Source organism: Amphiura filiformis, chromosome 4 (assembly GCF_039555335.1).
Source record: "Amphiura filiformis chromosome 4, Afil_fr2py, whole genome shotgun sequence".
Classification (NCBI taxonomy): domain Eukaryota; kingdom Metazoa; phylum Echinodermata; class Ophiuroidea; order Amphilepidida; family Amphiuridae; genus Amphiura; species Amphiura filiformis.
In genome coordinates this window covers 862,579-883,413 of record NC_092631.1, presented here as the reverse complement: position 1 = coordinate 883,413, position 20,835 = coordinate 862,579, and the positions used below count along the sequence as shown (strand labels likewise).

Genomic DNA, 20,835 nt, shown 5'->3' with positions numbered 1-20,835 from the left:
CAGAGCCAGTATATAATACACTAACAAAAAAGTGCTGATGTTCTCTGATAAAAAGTGTAGTTATAGTATGAATATCAAAACAGCAGTATAAGTATGACAGTCAGTGGTTAACAACTCACTCTATCGAAAACTGACTATTAGGTATTCCATATGAAATTCTTACACCACTTAGTGATAATGATGTGTTTTGAATAACAATTGGAAATCATTTTTCAAAAGTGGTGCTTCTCTAATCACTCTTCCCATTTTGTACTAATCATGAGTGATCAAACTGGGAGCTGTTGCACTTATAGCCTACAGAGTTTTTGGTTTTGTTTTTGCAAATTTTATTAAAATACTGCTATCCGTTGAAGCTAATTTTTATTTTATATATGTCAGGAAGAAAGGGAGGGGAGAGCATTTTAAATACATTACCAACTTTTTAGAAATTAAAAGTTTGGGTATTACATTTTCTTAGTAATGGTTACATTTTGTAGCTCTATATTATGTTGGCAAAAATTTTTATGCTGCATAATTTATCCTGAATAATTTATTTTATTATAAAACAAGAGTTGTGTTTAGAATTTGAAACTACTGTAGTATTTAGGAAAATGGAATATATTTGTAATTACAGCTAAATTTATATCAATTGCTAAATTATGTTATTTTAAAGTTAGCTTTATTACATTTCTTCAATTGTTTCGTATAAAGAGTGCCAACCTCCAACAAAAGGTATACATAAAAGATTTTGTTAACAAATAAATGCTTTAATTAGACATTACTATTGGTGAGTGAATGTGGTCAGAGGTTAGCTAGAGCATGATCTAAGGTTAGAGGTCATGACCTCAGGTCATAAGTCACCTGCCAATTGATGACCAATCACACGCAGATAGAGCATGTTTAGCATGGTTTGTTTCAATAAGTTCAACTAGTTTTGTGATAAAATTTCAATATATTACTGCATTATGTGTATACTTAGATATGTTTTATATCTCAAAAGTTGAAAGTTAAAGTAGAGTCTTTTCTTACTCTGATTTCAGGGTCATGATCAAAATATTGTTTTTGTGAAATCTGTGCATTTTGTTTGCAGTGCAGCAGGTGTTTAAAATGTGAAATTATAATTTGCTTTAAACCTTCTGATAAATGTGCATTATAAAGTGAATTTCAAAACGTGAAAACTGTGTGGCAAAGACTCTACCAGGCTTTCATCATCGTACTGTTAGTTAACACTGGTCCATTAAATGGTCCAATATTGCATTGGTCCAATGTTGGTCAACAATTTTGCCAAATACATGTCAACAATGTTGGATCAATTCATGTCAGCCGTTATATTGCTTACAATTTGTGTACATGTGCATGCTTTTAAAAAGAACGACACAGCTCTAGCTTGGTGTGCACTCTTATATCATAAGTTTTGCATGATTTCATTTGAAAATGCAGTATTATACATTCATATTCATTTATTTTAGCTCTGTCACTATGCGGCTTTGCTATATACAGCCCGTGTGACGATGTAATCAATTTATCTTAGTAGTGAAACTAGTGGTGCATTGGTGTCACGTGTGCAATAACTCTTTGTGTCGATGTTTTTGTTTTCTTTTTTTTTTTTCTGTTTTGGCTCTGCAGACCGTTGATCAACTGCAATCACGCAAGCACGTTCCATCTTCACGTGACACGTATGATATTGTGCAATTTACCCAAGATTTAATCAGTGGGAGATGTTGTCTGCGCACCACGGGTTATCTTAATGCCCACAATCAACGCCAAAAGAAACACTTGTGGGAGATGTATTCCCAGGAAGTGCATGATATGATGACGCCGATTGTTACCCCTGAAAAAGCTGCACGTCGGGGGAGCCCGAGCAAGGGCAGGGCATTACCTCCCCCTCCACCAAAGCGCACTTACACATCTCAGCAGGCCGTAGCGAACATGACGTCGTCTCCCACGCACCAGCCTTCCTCCGTGGCGGTATCGGGCGGTGGATCGGTGGTGAAGACCACCACGACAACGCATCAGAACGGCAAGGTTGTTAACCAAACTGGTTCCATCCCTGAGTTGATGAATAGTAGTACGAGTAGTGTGAATAGTTATGATGATGATGATTCCTCCCGTTGTATACCCAAAGATGACCTTGTATCCAAATCAACTGGTTCCCTCCTTGTCCAACCCCATTACCACACGTATATCATAGGACCCGATTTTGAGAAATCAAAAAGTCAACCAACGTTAGGCGATCAGAGTCCCAAATTTAAGCTTACCTCCCCAAATGGTGAAATCCAAACTTTGAATGACTCTTTCCCAGATTGTTTAGATGGGCATATTCCAAGACAGCGAGTTGCTAGTGTAGATTCATACCTTAGCATTGAATCGGCATTGTCATCCAGAAGCGCCCCCGGTAGTCCAAGATACAGTAGCGATGAGCTTGGTGATAGGCCTCCTAAGCCACCAAGAGGGTGCGTGGAAGCGCCAGCGGCACTTCACAGTAGGCATTCCCCATCATCCGCGTTCAGGCCAGTTAATAAATCAAATTGGGCCGAAACTTGTTTGGATAATATACCGTGGAGGAAACAACGTCATAATAGCTCTGGCAGTGATCGATCAGATGGACGACATTCGATGACATCGCCTAATCCACATCAAGGACATAATGGTTATAGTCCTATCAAAGCTGAAATGGCAGCTCGATTAAAAAACCAGTCTTCCCCAAGTCACTTGCCAGTTACCGCTAAGGGTACCCCTCCCCCACTTCCACAGAGACAAACTGAAATACGTAAAAAACCAAAATCCAAACAACCTCCCCCTCCCCCAAAGAGAACAACTTCCCAAAAAAGTAAAGGGTCTGTTACTGTTAGTCCTATGAAACGTCATCAGTCACTGCCCAACCAAAACAAACACAGAGCGCAACAACAAAAAACAACATCACCAAGTAAGATTCCCCATAGAATTAGCTCTTTGCAGAACAATCACGAACAGACAAACACATTACCTAATCACATTCCAATATCTGTTCAAAACCAAATGAGTATGAGCGATGCCGAGAAACATAAGTCGTTACCAGCGACGATAGCAACGTCACCATCGCCGACACCGCAAGAAAAGTTACGGGTGAACCAGCTTAAGGAGCAGTATGCAAAGCTAAGAGAGTTGCAGAAAAAACACAGAGAGGAGACACACTCAATGCCAGTCGGTTTACAAGAGACGGACATTGATGCCGTACCTCAAGATCAAGAAGTGGTCCCAACAGAAGACGATAAACCGGAATGTCAACAGGAATCAAAGTCAACAACGACAACAACAACAACAAAAGTTGTCATTACAGACCAGGTTGCCCCGGCAACAATAGAGGTGACCAATCAGCATTGACTTCTTGCTCCTGCACAAAAAATATCTAATCCCCGTTCATGCACTTGGGAAACTCATCATTCTTTTTCCTTTCTCTCTACTTTTCTCTTAGATTTCATCATCTTTGCCAAAGCCAAAAAAAGCCTTATCTAGAGCCTTATTTGCGCTATGGGCAGGCCAGCAAAATAACCAGTTTGTGTGTGGGTCTATGTCCGAGTTATTGAAGTGTGTTGTTGACAGATCCATATTCTCAAATTTTCTACCACTTTAAATCAATGTGAATATGAAGATGGTCCTTGACCTTAAAAAAAATATCCGTTATTGAAAGAAATTTGCTTATTTAAAAAGAACCCACTATTAATTCTTCAGATTTTTATAATATTTGATCCCTATCATCATCATTGTAAAATGTGCGAGAACTTTACCCTAACTAAAAATTCTAGAAACACTGATTAATAACTAGAAACATGCCTGGAATTCACTTTTAGAAACACTCACTCCAAAATCACTACCACTACCGTATGATTTCCCTAATATTAATATTTAGTTGATGGTTGTGATTTTTGTGTTTTGCATGCAAAACCCATCAGCAAGCTCGGTGTATTTTCTGGCTGTAAAAACAATCATAACACGGTGACAGCATACTAATAATAATAAATCATATTCTTATACTAATTTTTCACCATTTCCAAGCTCAAAATTAACCTTGCTTTGTGTGTATGTGTGTGCCATTTTTAGATTTTCCATTTTTGTTTTAGAAAAAAATTTTGCTGTGGTACATTTTTGTGTTTTCATGTTGATTTATTTTGTTGTTTTGTTACATTTCAGTGTGATGTACGAGGGGGTATCAAAAAGTTTTAGAAATCGCCCAGAAGTGAAAGAGCTATATCAATGAAATTTTGTCAGTGCAATCACTGGTCCTTTTGTACATTATGGTCCAAAAATGGTCTCATAGGTATGTTTACTTTTTTTACAGGTGGCACTAGATGCCAATAACCTGCTGCCCCAGTTACTGCGCATAAAGTGCAAGATTGAGAAAATTGAGGCAAGCAGCATATTAAGATCCTGCTTTTGAAGGGTTGCAGTTCCTAGAAAATTGATGATGAAATGAAAGTTATCTTTGGTGGTGATTGTGATATGTCACTGTCGCATTTTGGAAAAGGAATTTTTATTTTATCACATATTTTCTAGGCGCTGTAACCCTTAAAATGGACCTTAATCATGCTGCATGCCTCAATTTTCTCCATTTTGCTGGTTATATGGTTACATAGGCAGGTAGTGACATCTAGCTCCTGTAAAAAAAAGTAAACATACTTATGAGACCATTTTTGCACCATAGTGTACATAAGGACCAGTGATTGCACTGACAAAATTTCATTGATATAGCTCTTCACTTCTGGCATTTCTAAAACTTTTGATACCCTCAATATTGTTATCAGTATTATTTTTGAAAACTTATTTGAACCAAAATGCAATGAAGAATTAAACATTTACAAAACACTTTGATTATAAGTAGTTCATACTTAAATTTGCTCATTAAATTTAATAGTCAAATAAGAATAAAATCACCAAATTAACAACAAGTATTTCTCAATTGATTAATTTGTAGAATATCTGTTATCAATTTTTGAGATGTCCTACATATAATTTTATCACCTTATATAATTTACAAGAAATATTAATAATAATTTATAATCCTGGTATCTTTTAACTTACCTTCTCTCTATTTGTTTACTACACAATTCCTTTTTCAGTTCTTTTCTTCATCTTTTTCTTTTCCCTTTCCTTCTCTTCATTTCTTCCTCCTTTCCTTCGTCTTTCCCTTTCCTTTATTCCATTTCCTCAGTTCATCTTTCCTTCTCCTTTTTCTTTCATCCTTTTCTTTTTCACTCATTTCTTTCTATGTCTTTTTGTCTATCTCTTGTGTTTTCATTCTGTCTTTTTTTCTGCCTTTCTTTCTACCTTTCTATCTTTTTCTATTTGGGAACTTAATAAATTACAATAATTATGTTATCGTTTGGTTGATCCAACTACCATGACTATACAGGATCTACAAAATCAATCTACAAAATCAACATTTTCATCTCTATAAGCTTTAGTATTAATTATTAAGGGAATTTCTGCATGGTAATTTCTGCACATGGGAATTTCTGCACATGGGAATTTCTGCACAGAATTAATAGTTAGTTTCATTGAAAACCAAACAAAATGAAAGTAACTTTGGTGAGGGTTTCTGTAATTGACACCTTGATTGGTTTATCTCTAGTTGCAATCCTCTGATTGGTCTTCTTGGACAATATGTCGACATAGGGAAAAGGAAAAGATCATTTCAAATTCTGAAACAATTTCAAAAGTCTATGATCATGCTTCTTCGCAGACACACTTATTCAGCTAGTATACCACCAATGATCCCCACACACATACACACGCACCCCAACATTCACTCTACTTAAAGGCCTCTCCATCTGCTGGACTGATTGGCCACTGCATCATCACTGTTTGTCCATCAATACTGTCACAAATACCTCCCATTTGTACCTCCATTCCTATCAAAGTTGAACTCAAGCTAAAGAGTGGGAGTTACAATGAAAAATTTCAGTGATACATGGGTATCAGATCATGGGGTATGTGGGACTCACTCCCATTGAAAAAAGAAATATTGCAATAATTTGTAATTCTTGCAAAAGGATAGGTTATCATAGTTGATGTCATAGTGTCCATAGTATAGTGTGTGCTTGTAGTGTTTGTATGGAGTAATTTCACCCTGAATTCCACCAGTAACTGCTACTGTATTTGACTCAATTAGCACCCTAGGCACTAATATCAGTTGATTCAGGGGGATTCAGGGGGAACTTATTATCAACTGTGTATTGAACTAGTCGGTGCTACAGACCGTGTACCTATATTATCCATAGGGAGATAAACTACTGGGAACCACACACTCTTGGAAACCAGCGCTCTGCTCGCTCCGCTCGCTATTCATGGGGCATCACGGTTTGCGACTCGCGGCTGGTGTCCCCCTAAATCGTGAGTAGTCTTTGACAAAGACTAGTATTGAACTGGATATTTTGTCCACAAAATAATAATGTTGCATTTCAGTACATAAATATAACTGTATAGCACAATTGTTACAACCCTTGCATTTAAAATCTGAAATAATTTCTTAACTTATTTCACATGCTTTAATTGAAATGAAATGGGTGGGGTGCTAGAAACAGGTATTAGGAAAGTCGAAGGGGTGCTAGTTAAGTCAATACCACACTCGTTAACTGGATTGTATTCACAACATGCAATTACATCCCCTTAGAATCAGGCTGTGTCTCCTCAGTCTTACTTTCCACTTTTCCACATTAAAATAATCAAATGGGGGCCTACAAAAGAAGAAAGAAACCGAGTTGCCAGCCAATTCTTCAAAATTGTTCTAGATTATCCTTTCACTTCCCGGAATAATTGTTTTCCCCTCAAAATTGGGAATCCTCCCAAATCAGGCATCCCCCATCAAACATCCACAGCCCACCCTTATTCCAAAAATTAAATATTTTTGGACTTCAGTTGCAAGTTTCTTATGAATTGTTATATTTCCCCACCCCATCAAACAATCTTCACTTAATTGACCTTAGATGACCTTTTGATATTCAGTGCTGTTTTACTCCACCATACCCATTGCATTTTGTTGAGTACAAGCCAGTTTTGATATGTAACAAAAAACTTGCAGTAATGTTGTGTGAGTGAGTCCTTCTATGATGTTTTAGTGTGCAAAATAATGGTATTGCAAATCATGCAAATAGATTGATCAAACTAAACAGAGGCAGAAACAATAATTACATAATGTGCGCTTATTTTGGGCCAAGATTCTCTCCATTTCTTTACATCTTGCAATTGTGATGTAAAATGTTCACATCTGCGCACATGATCATTTCCATCATTCAAACGTTTCAATCAGCACCTCTCTGTTGATATGTGAAGTCTGCCATTTTAGTATTGATCATACTATAATAGTCAAGATAGTATGCATTGTTCAAGCCACTGCATGTAGATAGTAATGCATGTTTTGTTTTACATGTCATTGGTACATTGAAGCTGTTTCATTTTTACTTGAACCAATATTTAAAAAACAATGTTGAAATTTAAGTATAATTGATAAAATAATGTCACCTTCATCATACCTAAACATTTGAATAGTAGATTTTAATATTTTGAAGAACATACATTTGTCATAAAAAACACATTTTATCAACAATTTATACTGAAATCAAAATTAAAGCACATATGAAATGTGTCAAAATGATAATGCTATGTAAAAATGGAAATGGGCTTTTGCAGTTAAAATCCATACACTCCCTATGGAAGACACTACGTTAATCTCTCACACAGGGAGAGTAATGTCAAATGGGGTTACCTGAATAGGTGACTCCATTTGAAATATACACCCCCTCTGTTAGAGATTAAGGCCATGTCTTGCATAATGTAAGGGGTGTATGGATTTCATTTGGAATAGCCCAGTGCTTTTATCTCCATAGAACTACAATAATATAGATGAATTTGATTAAATCAATCCTATCAGATTGTATGGGAAATATGAGACGTGTCAATATTTTACAGAGAGCAGCTATTATTGTATTTACTGTAAACAAGATGTACCAGTGACATATAAATGAAGAAGTCAGGTGCAAAACATGATACACCGTGTGCTGCCTTGTGTGATTTTTAATCAATATTAATCAATAATCAATTATGGTTATTGTAAGTGCCAGTGTAGTGCACATATTTCTTTTTTGAATTTACCAAAACACCCTAAAAACTACACAAGGTGATGATATGTTGTGATTTGCATCCGAATTCTTCAAATGGAATGTAACATTATGATAGCATTGGTATTGCATGCCTGCATGACAAAATGCATTCATTTGCTTGTTATATTTTTAACATAAGAAATCAACTTTTCAAATTTCATATAGGATGTGGATAATTTTAGGAATGTATTTATTCATTTAACTTTATACAAAATTTCACATAGGATATAGGTAATTTCAGGAATGTATTTGTTAATTCAACTTTATACATTGGTCATAGTGTGGTAGGCCTACATATTATTAAAGGAAATGAACAACTGTTCAAGTTCTTTTTTCAAAGATTTTTGTTAAATTGGCAGTGAGATCCATACAATTGACACATTATTGATCACATTTTGATACCGTACTCAATTTTAGAATTATGCAGATTAAAAAAAAATTTTTTTTTTTTAATAGTTCACAATAAAATTTGGTGACATACAGACATAAATAGGAGCTAATTTGTTAGATTGTTTTTAAACTTATCAACATGTGTTTGTAAAATTTCAAAGAAAAAGGAAAAAAGAAGAAGCAAAATTGTGTTGTAGTAGATGTTAGTAAATATGCAGTTTGTGTGTTAAATGTTACATCAAAGAATTCACACCGCTCCATCACAATTCACTTGATGTAGTCAATAAACAGTGTGATAAGTTTTCAATCCTGGAATCTTAAATAAAGCGCCCTCGTTTTGACCATTTTTCTATTGCAGACGATTTTGAAGGAAACCACCATTTATCGTAACAAAACAAAGCAGGGGGAGACAGTAAAAGGTGTGGAGAAAGCTCTTAACGACTTAGAAAGCCTTGCATCCGATGCACTTGCAGAAAGGTAACTTTAATGAAATGTACTGTATTTAATTTCAGGAAATTGATGAAGTAGCCGCCATTTTGTTTTAGCATATATTATAAAGCTTACTTTGTAAGTTATCAGGCATGTGGCAGTACACATATTGTTCCTGCCTTATATATGCTACAAATAGGGGATGGACTACCGTATTATAACTCATTTCTGCTATTATTCTGCAAATCAAACTTAGTGAAAACATCTAGCTATGCAATTAATGTGCAAAATCCATATATGCCATATTATATAGTAGATCAGGTTTTCTTCATTTTCTTATGGGTGTAACCGTCATTCTGCTTTCAACTCATTAAATGTGACATGTTCTGGCAAATTCATCTATAATTAAGTTATACCAATTACAGAGGTTATGCATATACATATATTGTACAAAAAAGATTGCAATTGATGTCCAGTAGCATAATCACAACATAAGATATGGGCTATTCCGATCCAGTCACGGTTAAAATCAGTACACCCTCACGGAAGAAATGACCTTTCACACAAGAGGGGGAGGGTAGAATTCAAATGGAGTCACTATTCAGGTAACCCCATTTGAATACCACACTCCCTGTATAGTAGATTAAGGTCATGCCTTTCATAGGGATGTATGGATTTCGACCCTAATAGCCCAGTGCAGATCAGTATACGCTGGCAAAGTGATGTAATAATCGGATTAACTTCCATAGCAATAGGTGAAAACAATTTTTGAATACATCGCGCTGCACTACAGGCAGATTGCACTCATCAGCTGTGTTTGTCTGCAATCATAGATTGAATACAAAACCAGACTTTTCAAAGATACTAATCTTACAGAGGTACCGCTTGAACGTATATTCAAAAAAATTTTCACCTATTTCTATGGTAGTTAATCCGATTATTTCATCACTTCGCCAGCGTATCTTGGCTAGAAATTGAGGTTTGCCCATCATTTTGAATAAAATTGTTGGAATAAGTACAGAATACAGTCCCCCGTAACCCTCCCTAACTCTTTTTAGGACAGACTATAGATTCTGCTATTTTGCCAAATTACCCATCCAAAAATGTGACTTAAGGGATCTAAAATGAGCGTTTATTGCGTTTTAACAGTATTTTTTGTGGGACATGAGAGCACCTCAGACCTATCGAATTGCATTCTGAATACTGAAGCATGTCTTTCTGATACCAAATAATTTTCATTTTTTGAAAATTACAATATAATACAAATTTTATGACAAATTATAAAAATTTGATATTTTTCAAATTTTTGATATATAACAGTCCTCAAAGTAAATTATATAAATCTAATGATATATTCTTAAAGTGTATGTGGCAGGGAGGAAAAGCCGACGGTCAATTGAAAATTTTGACCTTTCATATTGAAGATATGGATTTTTCCCAAAAAGACCTAATTTTTTTTGGTGTTTTGGGAAAAAATCCATATCTTCAATAATGAAAAGGTCAAATTTTTCAATTGATCGTCGGCTTTTCATCCCACCTACATACACTTTAAGTATAAATCATCAGATTTATAAAGTTTACTTCAAGTACTGTTAAATATCAAAAATATCAATTTTAATGATTTGCCATAAAATGTGTATTAAATTGCGAATGTCAAAAAATCAAAATTATTTGATATCAGAATGACATTCTTTGTATTCAGAATGCAATTCGATATGTCTGATGTGCTCTAATGTCCCAAAATAAATACTGTCCAAACGTTCATAGGCCTACCCCAGCCCTTAGCTCAGCGAGGTCAAATATGTGTTTTGGATTTTCCTTTTATGTGTTTCATCTATTCCAAAGTTAGAAAATAAAACTTTATAACAGACATAGATATATAACATTAATTTTGTCATCCCAGGAGTAAACCTTCCATCCAAAATGGAGGTGAACAGTTAAAACACTGAAGGCATGCATTAAGGTACAGCACACTTGTCCAGTTTTTCTGTACAAAGTTGTCAGAATCACTTTAACCAAGAAATAGGTGCCCCGTTCCGCTAGAACATGTCACACAAATGTATATATCAAAGATCATTTTAACTTAAAAAGTACTTTGTATCTTTGTTTCTCTCTTCTCCTCACACTCCCTTACCCCTAATGCAGTAGAGTTTAACATACTTTTTATCTAACCCTAAAAAAAGCATCAAATCACATGGCTTCCTAATATTTCTAGTGTTTCTAGATTGATTTCAACCCACTAGAGTGTTTCTAGAACATTTTTTGCAATGCTGTGTGTACACGGTGCAACAACTAACTCATGTTTTTGCAGTGCCGGCCCGCCCGTGTGCTTCCATATTTGCCCACTAATCACATGTTCTATCTTGTATCATTGTCTACTTGTCTTTGTGTGTCTTTGTTGTGTAGAATGTTTTATATTTACCTAAACTTGGCACACAAAATGGCAATTTGTTAAAAGAAATCAAGTGACAGTCAGGAGAGTGCTCAATAAATTTTCAAATTTTGATGAAAATTAAACAAAATATTTTTAACATCTTTGTAAATTTTGATAATGGTTATGCAAATATTATAAAATCAAATCAATGTACTAGTAATTGACAATACAAGTAACATGAAATAAACTTATCAGAAAATTGCTTTGTTATTGTGTGCAAGATAACTAAAAAGTAAGACAGTGCTTGCAACTTTTAAAGACCAAAACTTTAAATTTTAATTAGTGTAGAAATTACTTGCAGCATCTCAGACCTAAAACTGTAATTTGAAGTTAGTGTAGAAACTACATGCAGTAAAAGTTATTTTCAAACATTTGGACATAATCGTAAGTTTTGGTAAAAAAAAACACTTTATAATCAAAAATGGTAAAACTCGATTGCTGCACTAATTAACTAATTCATTATTATGCAATATATAATGTAAATCAAGTGAATAAATCAGTGTTTTTTTAAAATTTGAAACAGGGCAAGATATTTTGTTATAAATATGTTGTATATTTGCACATAGAAATATAGATTAATTTATCTAGAAAGAGACTGATGTAAATGATACAGGTGTAATATTTAAACAAGCAGTATTGTAGATATGAAGTTCCAATTTTTGTATTTTTTTTAAATATTTGGTATATTTATTATTGGGGTCCATTTTATTTTGGCAAGTCAGTAAGTAAATAACATGTCCTAAACAAGTCTTGAAAAATTTGATTGTGCTTGCTTGCTGAATAATATGAAAACTAGATAATATCATGTAACAATGAAATAATAAGAATATTATAGAGAGGAATGTGGTTTAAATATTGTAGGCCTATATCATAAACCAGTTATAACTTATGCACACAACAAAAGGAGCAATGGCAAAATCTGCTGACCATCCAGTAGCACAAAGTTTGGACCTTCAGTCCTGTAATGTTGTTGGATCTTATTTGGGTCCTCTGAGCCTCCACATGTGGCTCTTGCTAGGCAGGCAATCTTTATTAGGCTTAAATTGACCAAAATAGATACATGCATCTTCTTTTTGGCCAACTTTGATTATGGGCCAAGTTCAACTTTGATTATAGGCCAAAACAATATAAAAGTGCTCATTTTTTTGGTGAACGTCCTGATAAAGTCATAAAACATTTACATTTTCCCTTTAAAATAATCCCTGGTACATGAATGCTACAGAACAGACTGGGTCAAAGTGATGTGCACATGGGGCAAAACTTGCCCCCGCCCTTGACAAGTGATCAAAGTCCTGATATGCCCCTGGGACAAATTAATTTAAAATGTACAATTTTGCGCTCTTTTTAGATGTGTATCAGGATCTGTAGCTGAAATTAACCATTTTAACAACTAGGGTACAACACATTGCAATGGAACAACTTATGTGACACCTCATGCAATTTAGACCCAATACACATTTGAAAAAGTGACATCATTAGAAACCAATAATGCCAGGGATGATATGTAATCGTTGTTATAAAATTGGGTGTAAAAACTGGCAACCATGTGTACATGTGCAGTACCCATTTGATTCTTTGTGTCATTGCATCGTCATCTATATTGACATTTTCAAGCTTGAACCATCATTCCACATGCAAGCAGCCTGTTAAGCTTCAAAATTCTCACCACTCATATCTTCAAATTGTGCTATTCCAGTTGAAATCCATACACCCCCCTATGGAAGACATGACCTTAATCTCCCACACAGGGAGTGTGGATTTAAAATGGGGTTACCTGAATGGGTGACTCCATTTGAAATCTACACCCACTGTGTGGTAGATTAAGGATATGTCTTCCATAGGGGATATGGATATCAACTGGAATGGCGCATTGTGCTTACACCTAACTAATACTCACTCTTCAACTTTTTCACTTATATTCATCTTGATATACAGACATTTTGTAGATAGTTTTGATTCTTGCTTGATATACAATGCAATCATCCATCTTAGAACTGTCACAATATAAAATTACTCACAATTTCCTCACAAATCCAAAAGTGGTGAAAATTAAGTTCATTTGAATAACAAATCAATCATTTATTCATTTTAATACAAGAAATGGGGAAAATAGAAATAGGAAAGATGTTTTATACTATACCAGTGAAGATGATATTTTCTCTAATTTGATGTAAATCATCAAACATTTTGGTGACAGTTTGCACGTGAAGGATGCCATGATATATACGCTGTAGGAAGCTACCATCAATTTGTAAGATTTGTCTTTTAGTAATGTGTTTCCTACACACATATTCTCTCTCTTAAATAGAATTCAAATAGTTTTAGCAATTTTTCATAAAATACATCAAAATTAGGCACTTTTGTTTGACACATGAAGGTATAGAAAACAGCCAAATCTTACGGGTTGGAATGTATCCGTTCTGTTGAATTTTTAACATGTTCCAGAGCTGTAGCATTTGAAAAATGTGGGGTGGCCATCCAAATGTGGAGCGGCCAAAAAGCAAATATCGGAATAAAGCTATAAAAAAAAACATAATAATTTTTTCTAAAAGTGAGGCAGCCATGGCCACCTGCTTGCTAAGGCCCTAACATGTTCATTATTATATCAACATGTTATATGGAAAATGGAACGATATCTCGAGTGGAATCAAACCCAGAACCTCTGATTATGAGACCTGTGCATTCAACCTTTGAAGTTTTAAGGCAAGTGGCACATCAGCCTTAACTAGAGGGCATTTAGTTGGCCTCATCATGTGTGTCCATGGCCCTGGTTGGTTAAAGTGTAGGTCTCAAATACCAAAGGTCCTGGGTTACACTGGCGTGTCTTTACCCATTTTCTTCTTTAACAAGTTACTAATTCTTTTTGGAGACAAATATCGACTGCTTAGTGCCTGAAGTGGGTAAATGCAATAGCTGCTCTGTGAACATTGGGCAATCTACACACAATATATTGTACTCGTCTACACATGGCAATTACACATGGCAGCCATTTCACTTAACCCACTTCTGGCACTTAGCAGTTGATATATGCCAAAAGACAAAGCTTACAAATCAATCTCATAATTTTTAAACAATTACACTTTCGCTGTAGAAAATGAAGTTTTACACTAATAACATGCCATTACGATTTGCATAACCTTAAATAATTCTGTCTCATTATTCTACTAACTGTTAGTAATTAGCTAATCAGTTTTGAAAAACATTCTAAGTGTTTTAATTTAATTATTGTTAATTTTTGAATGAATAACAGATTTATGATCATCACATTTTGCCTGGTGTGATGTTTTTTGTTTTTGCTTTCATTTTTGAAATAATTTTAAAATATTCTTATTATTATAATATTTTGAACAATCACAGTTTGTGTTTGGTATGTGCCTTTAAGTTTATGTTATTTTTGTTTGCCTGCTAAACCCCTCCTTCCTTGCCTTACCCTGTACCCCCACCCTACAGCCCCTCTTCAGTGAATGGTTCGATCCAGGCACCAGTCTACTCGCACATCAATACACAGCAACTCTCTCCAAGAGGTTTTGCAACCAAAGCGAAGCCATTAGCAATTAAAGGTCAGAGTCCACCGGCTACAGGTCAGAGTTCACCAAGAAAAGGTCAGAGTTCACCAGCTCCTACCACTGCAACAGGTTCAAGCCAAAGGAACACAAGCCAACATGTGCCCAAGAAAGGTCCACTGATAACTGATATTGACAGTGTGGAGCAAGTTAATGACTATAAGCCGCAAAAAGCGCAAAATGTAATCAAAGAAACTGTTATTAATTCAGACACAGAACCAGAAATGGAAATGTTGTTGAAACAAAATAGCAGCAATGGGCAGGATGCAAGAAGTGAAGGCAAAGGTCAAAAGGGCAAAGGTGAAAGTGTCATCATCATAGAGGTCAGCACTGAGAGGAAATCACCGGCACCGAGTGGCAGAAAGACACCAACCGCCGTGCTCGAGTTGTTCGATGCAAAGACGGATGGCACACTGATATTTTAAAAATATATATGTAAAAAAAATCCCGTATGATTATTTATATATGTATATACATGTAGCCTATGTGATATTTAAACATCCAAACATATTTTGAAGAGACAAAAATATGGATACTGTTTTTAAACCTAGAAACACTGTGTCACCATTTATATCTCTCTGATTTGGCATAATAATATATTCATTATATAATTCATTATATTCTTCTTCACCTGATTATGTTAACTAAGTTTGATGTGATTGAATACCTATTTAATGCTGATCGTCAAGTCCAGGCCATTAGTTTTAGTCTGTAAATGCGTCTTGAAATCATGCGTTAAGTCCGATTCTTACTCATTATTATGTTTTCAGGGTTATTAGGAGTTAAGAAAACCTAATAATGATAATATTGGATGGCTTATTTAGCATGATACCATAACATATCGGATTCGTCATATAAATATCGAACTCGCCGTTGGCTCATCCGATATTTTTATGACTCATCCGATATGTTATGGTATCATACTCAGCCATCCAATATTATATCAATATCGCAGCGCAATGCGATGCTGCGATGCTTTTAAAACATCGCAGTATCGGGCGATGAAATATCACACGATGCTGCAATGTTTTAAAAGCATGTGGGTCTGCATCTCCTTTATGGTCATTCTGCCGACCTTTATTTTCCAGCAGCAATCACAAGTGTGCACAGCTGCGATATCGCAGCGCGATGCTATAAAGTTGAACAAATTCCAACTCCATCACGGACCAAAATTTCCACTGTGCGTTGAGAATTTTCACCACCGAGCTCGTAAAAACCTGGCCCAGATAAATTTTCAATTTTTATAGCATCACATCATGCTGCCATGTGGAGTAATTAGAATCAGACGCTATGCGCTATTAATTTCATTTTTTTTTTCTTAAAGCAATATTCAGTTCTGAAAATGTCAATAATAAGTAAACGTATGACCAAAATCACATATACCACAAAAATCAAGAATTTGCTTGTAATTCAAAACTCATAAATGAGTTTGATGAGTATATCAATAAATGAAATATGTTTGTTCATACTTCAACAATTTCAACTGTTCGCTTGTTAAAAGTCAATTGCAGTGATGTTTTACAAAGCCAATTAAACGCCCTGTAATAAGTTTACAAGTTCTAATTTTTTGGCAATTTTTTCATTGTGAGTCAAATCATTAATGGGCTATTGAAATCCATACACCCCACGATACACCCCCTATGGAAGACATTAGCTTAATCTCCTACACAGAGTGTGAATTTCAAATGGGGTTACCTGAATGTGTGACTCCATATGACCCTACATTCCCTGTGTCTTCCATAGGGAGTGTATGGATTTCAAATGGATAAGATTCAAGTCAACTTCAGAGCAAAGACTTGGAACAGCCATATCTGGCCAATCAGGAGCCAGAATTCCAATATGTGATGTGTCCCCGACCGATAGGCTGTGACTGCTATAGTATATGATATGGGCAATACCAATGTATTGAATTGTCTTGGACTAGAAAATCAGCTTTTGAAAATTCATATCTTAGACATAAGAATGAATCATAAAATTGATACATAATAATTTAGAAATCCAACAATCCATTATTATTTCAATATACTGTAAATATGGTATTGATGTGAGCAACAACATAATCAGTAAATCACTAGGGTTTAATTCAATCAATGAAAGAATGCTTGCATCCATGGTGATACTTTTTAACCAAATGATAAGCTTTCTTACATTTTTAAATAGTTGAAAATAAATTGTCACTTCAAACTGCACTTTTCATATACCGTACATAATTCATGTATACCCTTTCCAATAGTATTCTATGTTAATTTTTTTAAGAGGAAAGACAAAGGAAAACTTCCAACTGAAAAAGTAGTCTTTGCCATTGTTTTGTATTCAAACAATCTTAAAATAATAGGTTAAGGGCTCTCATAGGGACCATTTTTGGGTTAGCCACTTTTTAAAAGTAAACAGGACCTACACCAACTATCATGTGTGAGAAATGCCATGGGTCAGTATAATATTGTCATATGTGACACGATCATGGGGAATGAGTCGGATGTCGCTAATATTCATTTTGAGATATTGGCAAAGAAAGTATTAAAATTCTTTTGTTTTATCTTGTTTTCAGCGATTGATAAATTGACGTAACTTTGCAAAGAAAAGTCATATCAATATGGGGTTTTCAGTTTCTGCAAGCTCTAAATGTCCTCTTTAGAAACATAAGTAAAACTTATTTTCGACCAGGGTCGACATGTGACTCATTCCTCTTGATCATGTCACATATGTTATTTGTTTTCAAACTTTTATAATATTTGATGTTTAGGCCTAATATCATGTTTACTTTTCAACAGGAACTAACCTGAACAGGTTGCTAGGAGAGCCCTTAAGATTACAATTTAAGTATTCCAAAAGAAAAACGGCAAGATATGTATTCAGCTTTGTTTTCCTCTAGAAGTATTTAAATAAATCACAAGATAAATAAGAAGGCAATCGACACTGTTTAGCAGTGAATTTAGACAGTTTTTCGCCAATGCAGTGTTGCTGTGCATGCACGCGGTGGATTGCATCATGGTAGTACGTTTTTGAAGTCTGATTATGCTATTCCAGTTAAAATCCATCCTCCTATGGAAGCCACAGCTTTAATCTCCCACACAGGGAATGTAGATTTCAAAATAAAGTCACCCATTCAGGTAACCCCATTCAAAATTCACACTCCCTGTGTGTGAGATTAAGGTCATGTCTTCCATGGGGGGTGTATGGATTTCAACTGGAATAGCCCCATTGAATCACGTCAGAAAACATTGGTGGTGTCTTATTCACTGAATAAGCACATATCATCACAACCCAGGGGTCCATTTCACTCAACTTTACGAAGCTTCATAAGTCTCAAAATCATTCGTAACTTACAACGAGTCGTAAGTTCCACTAAACATACTTACGAATGGTACCCTTGGTAAGTAATAGGGATTTACTACAGGAACTCTTCGTAAATTTATGTCTAATATTGGGCATTCATAACTTTACGAACAGTTACCTGAGTTACGATGGGTTAAAAGTTTAGTGAAATGGACCCCAGGCCTTTTTCATGCAACAAACAGAGCATGCATGCCTAACTTCCCTGGTAGATGCTCTAAGTATAGTGTTCACCATGTTACACCATGTATTAGATAATTATTTTACCTATCCAACCACAATGTATTGTAATAATGTTGTATATCACTGTTTATTTTTGTTTTTAATGGATATTTATTATGGTTTGAATTTTAATGGACAATACAAATACTAAAATACATGTAGTTTGCTACAATGTTTGCTATAATTGTACTTGCAAATGAATACAAAATTGGACAAAAAGCATTTTTTAATATGGTTTTTGATAAGTTTCAATGTTGAGGCTTGAGTAGTGAATTGGAAATAAATTTTATTGAGATAATTATAGTAATATGAAAAATATCAAGTGCTATAAAAGTGGAAATTTTCGGCCTACATTTATTTGCCCATTTTTTGCGGTCCCAAGCAATACAATAAACAAACAGAATTTATATAGCGCCTTAGCATAAGTATGAACAAAGCGCTTAAAGCAACAACCACAAAAATAACAACACACAAATATATTATTTTTGTGCATAGTTCAATGCAGGGAAACTAAGAATGGCAAATTTAAAACAAAGAAGGGAAACAGTTCAAACTTGGCAAAGCGTGAAAAATTATCCAGACAAAAATTACCGTATATTACCCATATTACCCACTGCTGCTATGAGCTATGTAAAGAAAGCAAGGCTCTGAAAAGAGCTGTTCAAAGTACTGTAAAGCTCAATATTTTTACGGCATTAAAATTTCACGTTTTGGCGAGAACCCATGTTTCTGCGACCTGAAAGTTTTTGTGAATGTTTATATTTCATTTAAGGCCTATGGGAAGAAAAATTTATTTGTGTGCTTGAACATTTCGCGAATCAACTGTACGCATTAAATTTTGGAAAATTTTTGTGCAAGCAAACACTTCATGCTTGACAGTAGATTTTGCTCTTAAGTGACACTTTTCAGAGCCACCATTTCTTTAGTAGATAATAACTCTCTGAATAACCTTTGGAATCTTGCCAGTAATGTACAGTAACTTAGCCAGCTTTTCGACACTGAAGGAGCCCAAAATTACAAATGTACCAAATGGACGTTGTTTCAATTCATCAGAACTACCAATTTACTGCTCAAGTTGGGCCATAGTCATCCCAATATTTGAGTATAATTTGGCCTTTCCGATGCTCGATGACTGCACCAATATGTTCAATCTTCCCATGGCCATTGCTTGCTAAGTTACCCAAGCATTGATATGTTAACTGTTATTGTGATGTTGTTATAAATTCTGATTTCTGCCTCATACCAGAGGAAATTGGGCATTTAAGGAAGAGGTAAAAAGTGGTATAACCAGAAGGGTAGAGCCCCCCTTCCCTTGAGCCTACAGTTTATACAGTTGTTTATATTGTTCATTTGTGTACATCAAAACGATGCACTTGTCAGCTGCTACATGTGTCTCATTTCACCTAATAACTAGGAATAAATACCAGACTCATCTCAAGTGGAGGTCACTTCCAATCATCCCCAAGTCATAGGGTTAAGGAATGTTCACTGTATTCCTAAACCATGTGACTTGGGATGATTTGAAGTAGCAGCCGACAAGTGCATCGTTTTGATATGGATGTACACATTTCACCTTTTTGGACACTATGCTTGGCCCCCTTCCCGGCCCCCTCTAGGCTAGTTTATATGCCAGTGGGAAGGGTTCCACAAAGTAACCCACTATTATGAACAAAATCTTGTGTACATCTCAGTGTATGATTATCTCAATATGTAAGTGTGGGTCAATTGTTTCTAAAATGGGCTGGCAGATATACCTCAGTTATGCACCACAAATAGTATGCATTGATTTGCTTCGCTACCTCTTGTATGATAGTCAGAATGTTGTATAGAAAAAAAAGTGGAAAAGTAATTTACATGTATTGTTCTAATCATATACTGACGGTGGGCCATAAGTGAATTAGGATGTCAAAAATGCGTCTGCATGTTGGTAATATTTCCCCCAGTTAGTTTCAATGTTTTGTTGTAACTGGTGGAATGAGCTGGGGGGGGGAGAGATTTTGTTCATGTTACTCTCTTATGGGTTATATATCTGGACATACTAGACCTGTTTTTACACCCAGTTCATGATGTTTTTTGGTGTGGATTCCAAAAGCAGCGATCTTACATGTAATGCAATAGAAACAAATTAGTTAGATCTTTTGAGCGACCATTGATGCTTGGTACCCGGTACTTATTATTTAAGAAATCAATAAATTGATTAATTGTTAATTGCGATAACATATGAATCTTTGCCTGTTTAATTACTTAACAAGCATTGAAGCAGCATCAACAGTTGATCCACAGATCAAACAAATTTGGTTCTGGGGCCTAAAAGATCAATATTGTATTTGACCCTTGGATTTGGTGCAGA

General features: G+C 35.2%; 1 protein-coding gene across 1 annotated transcript in view; it reads left to right on the top strand.

The window, feature by feature from the left end:
- Positions 1-19,821, top strand: part of LOC140150452 (SRC kinase signaling inhibitor 1-like) — a 569,935-nt gene extending 550,114 nt beyond the window's left edge. Inside the window, exons 21-23 of the mRNA XM_072172468.1 lie at positions 1,606-2,004; positions 8,863-8,981; positions 14,818-19,821. Coding sequence (XP_072028569.1) covers positions 1,606-2,004; positions 8,863-8,981; positions 14,818-15,355 — 1,056 coding nt within the window. The 3' untranslated portion in view covers positions 15,356-19,821. The remainder of the gene's footprint in view (positions 1-1,605; positions 2,005-8,862; positions 8,982-14,817) is intronic.
- The last annotated feature ends 1,014 nt before the right edge of the window (positions 19,822-20,835 follow it).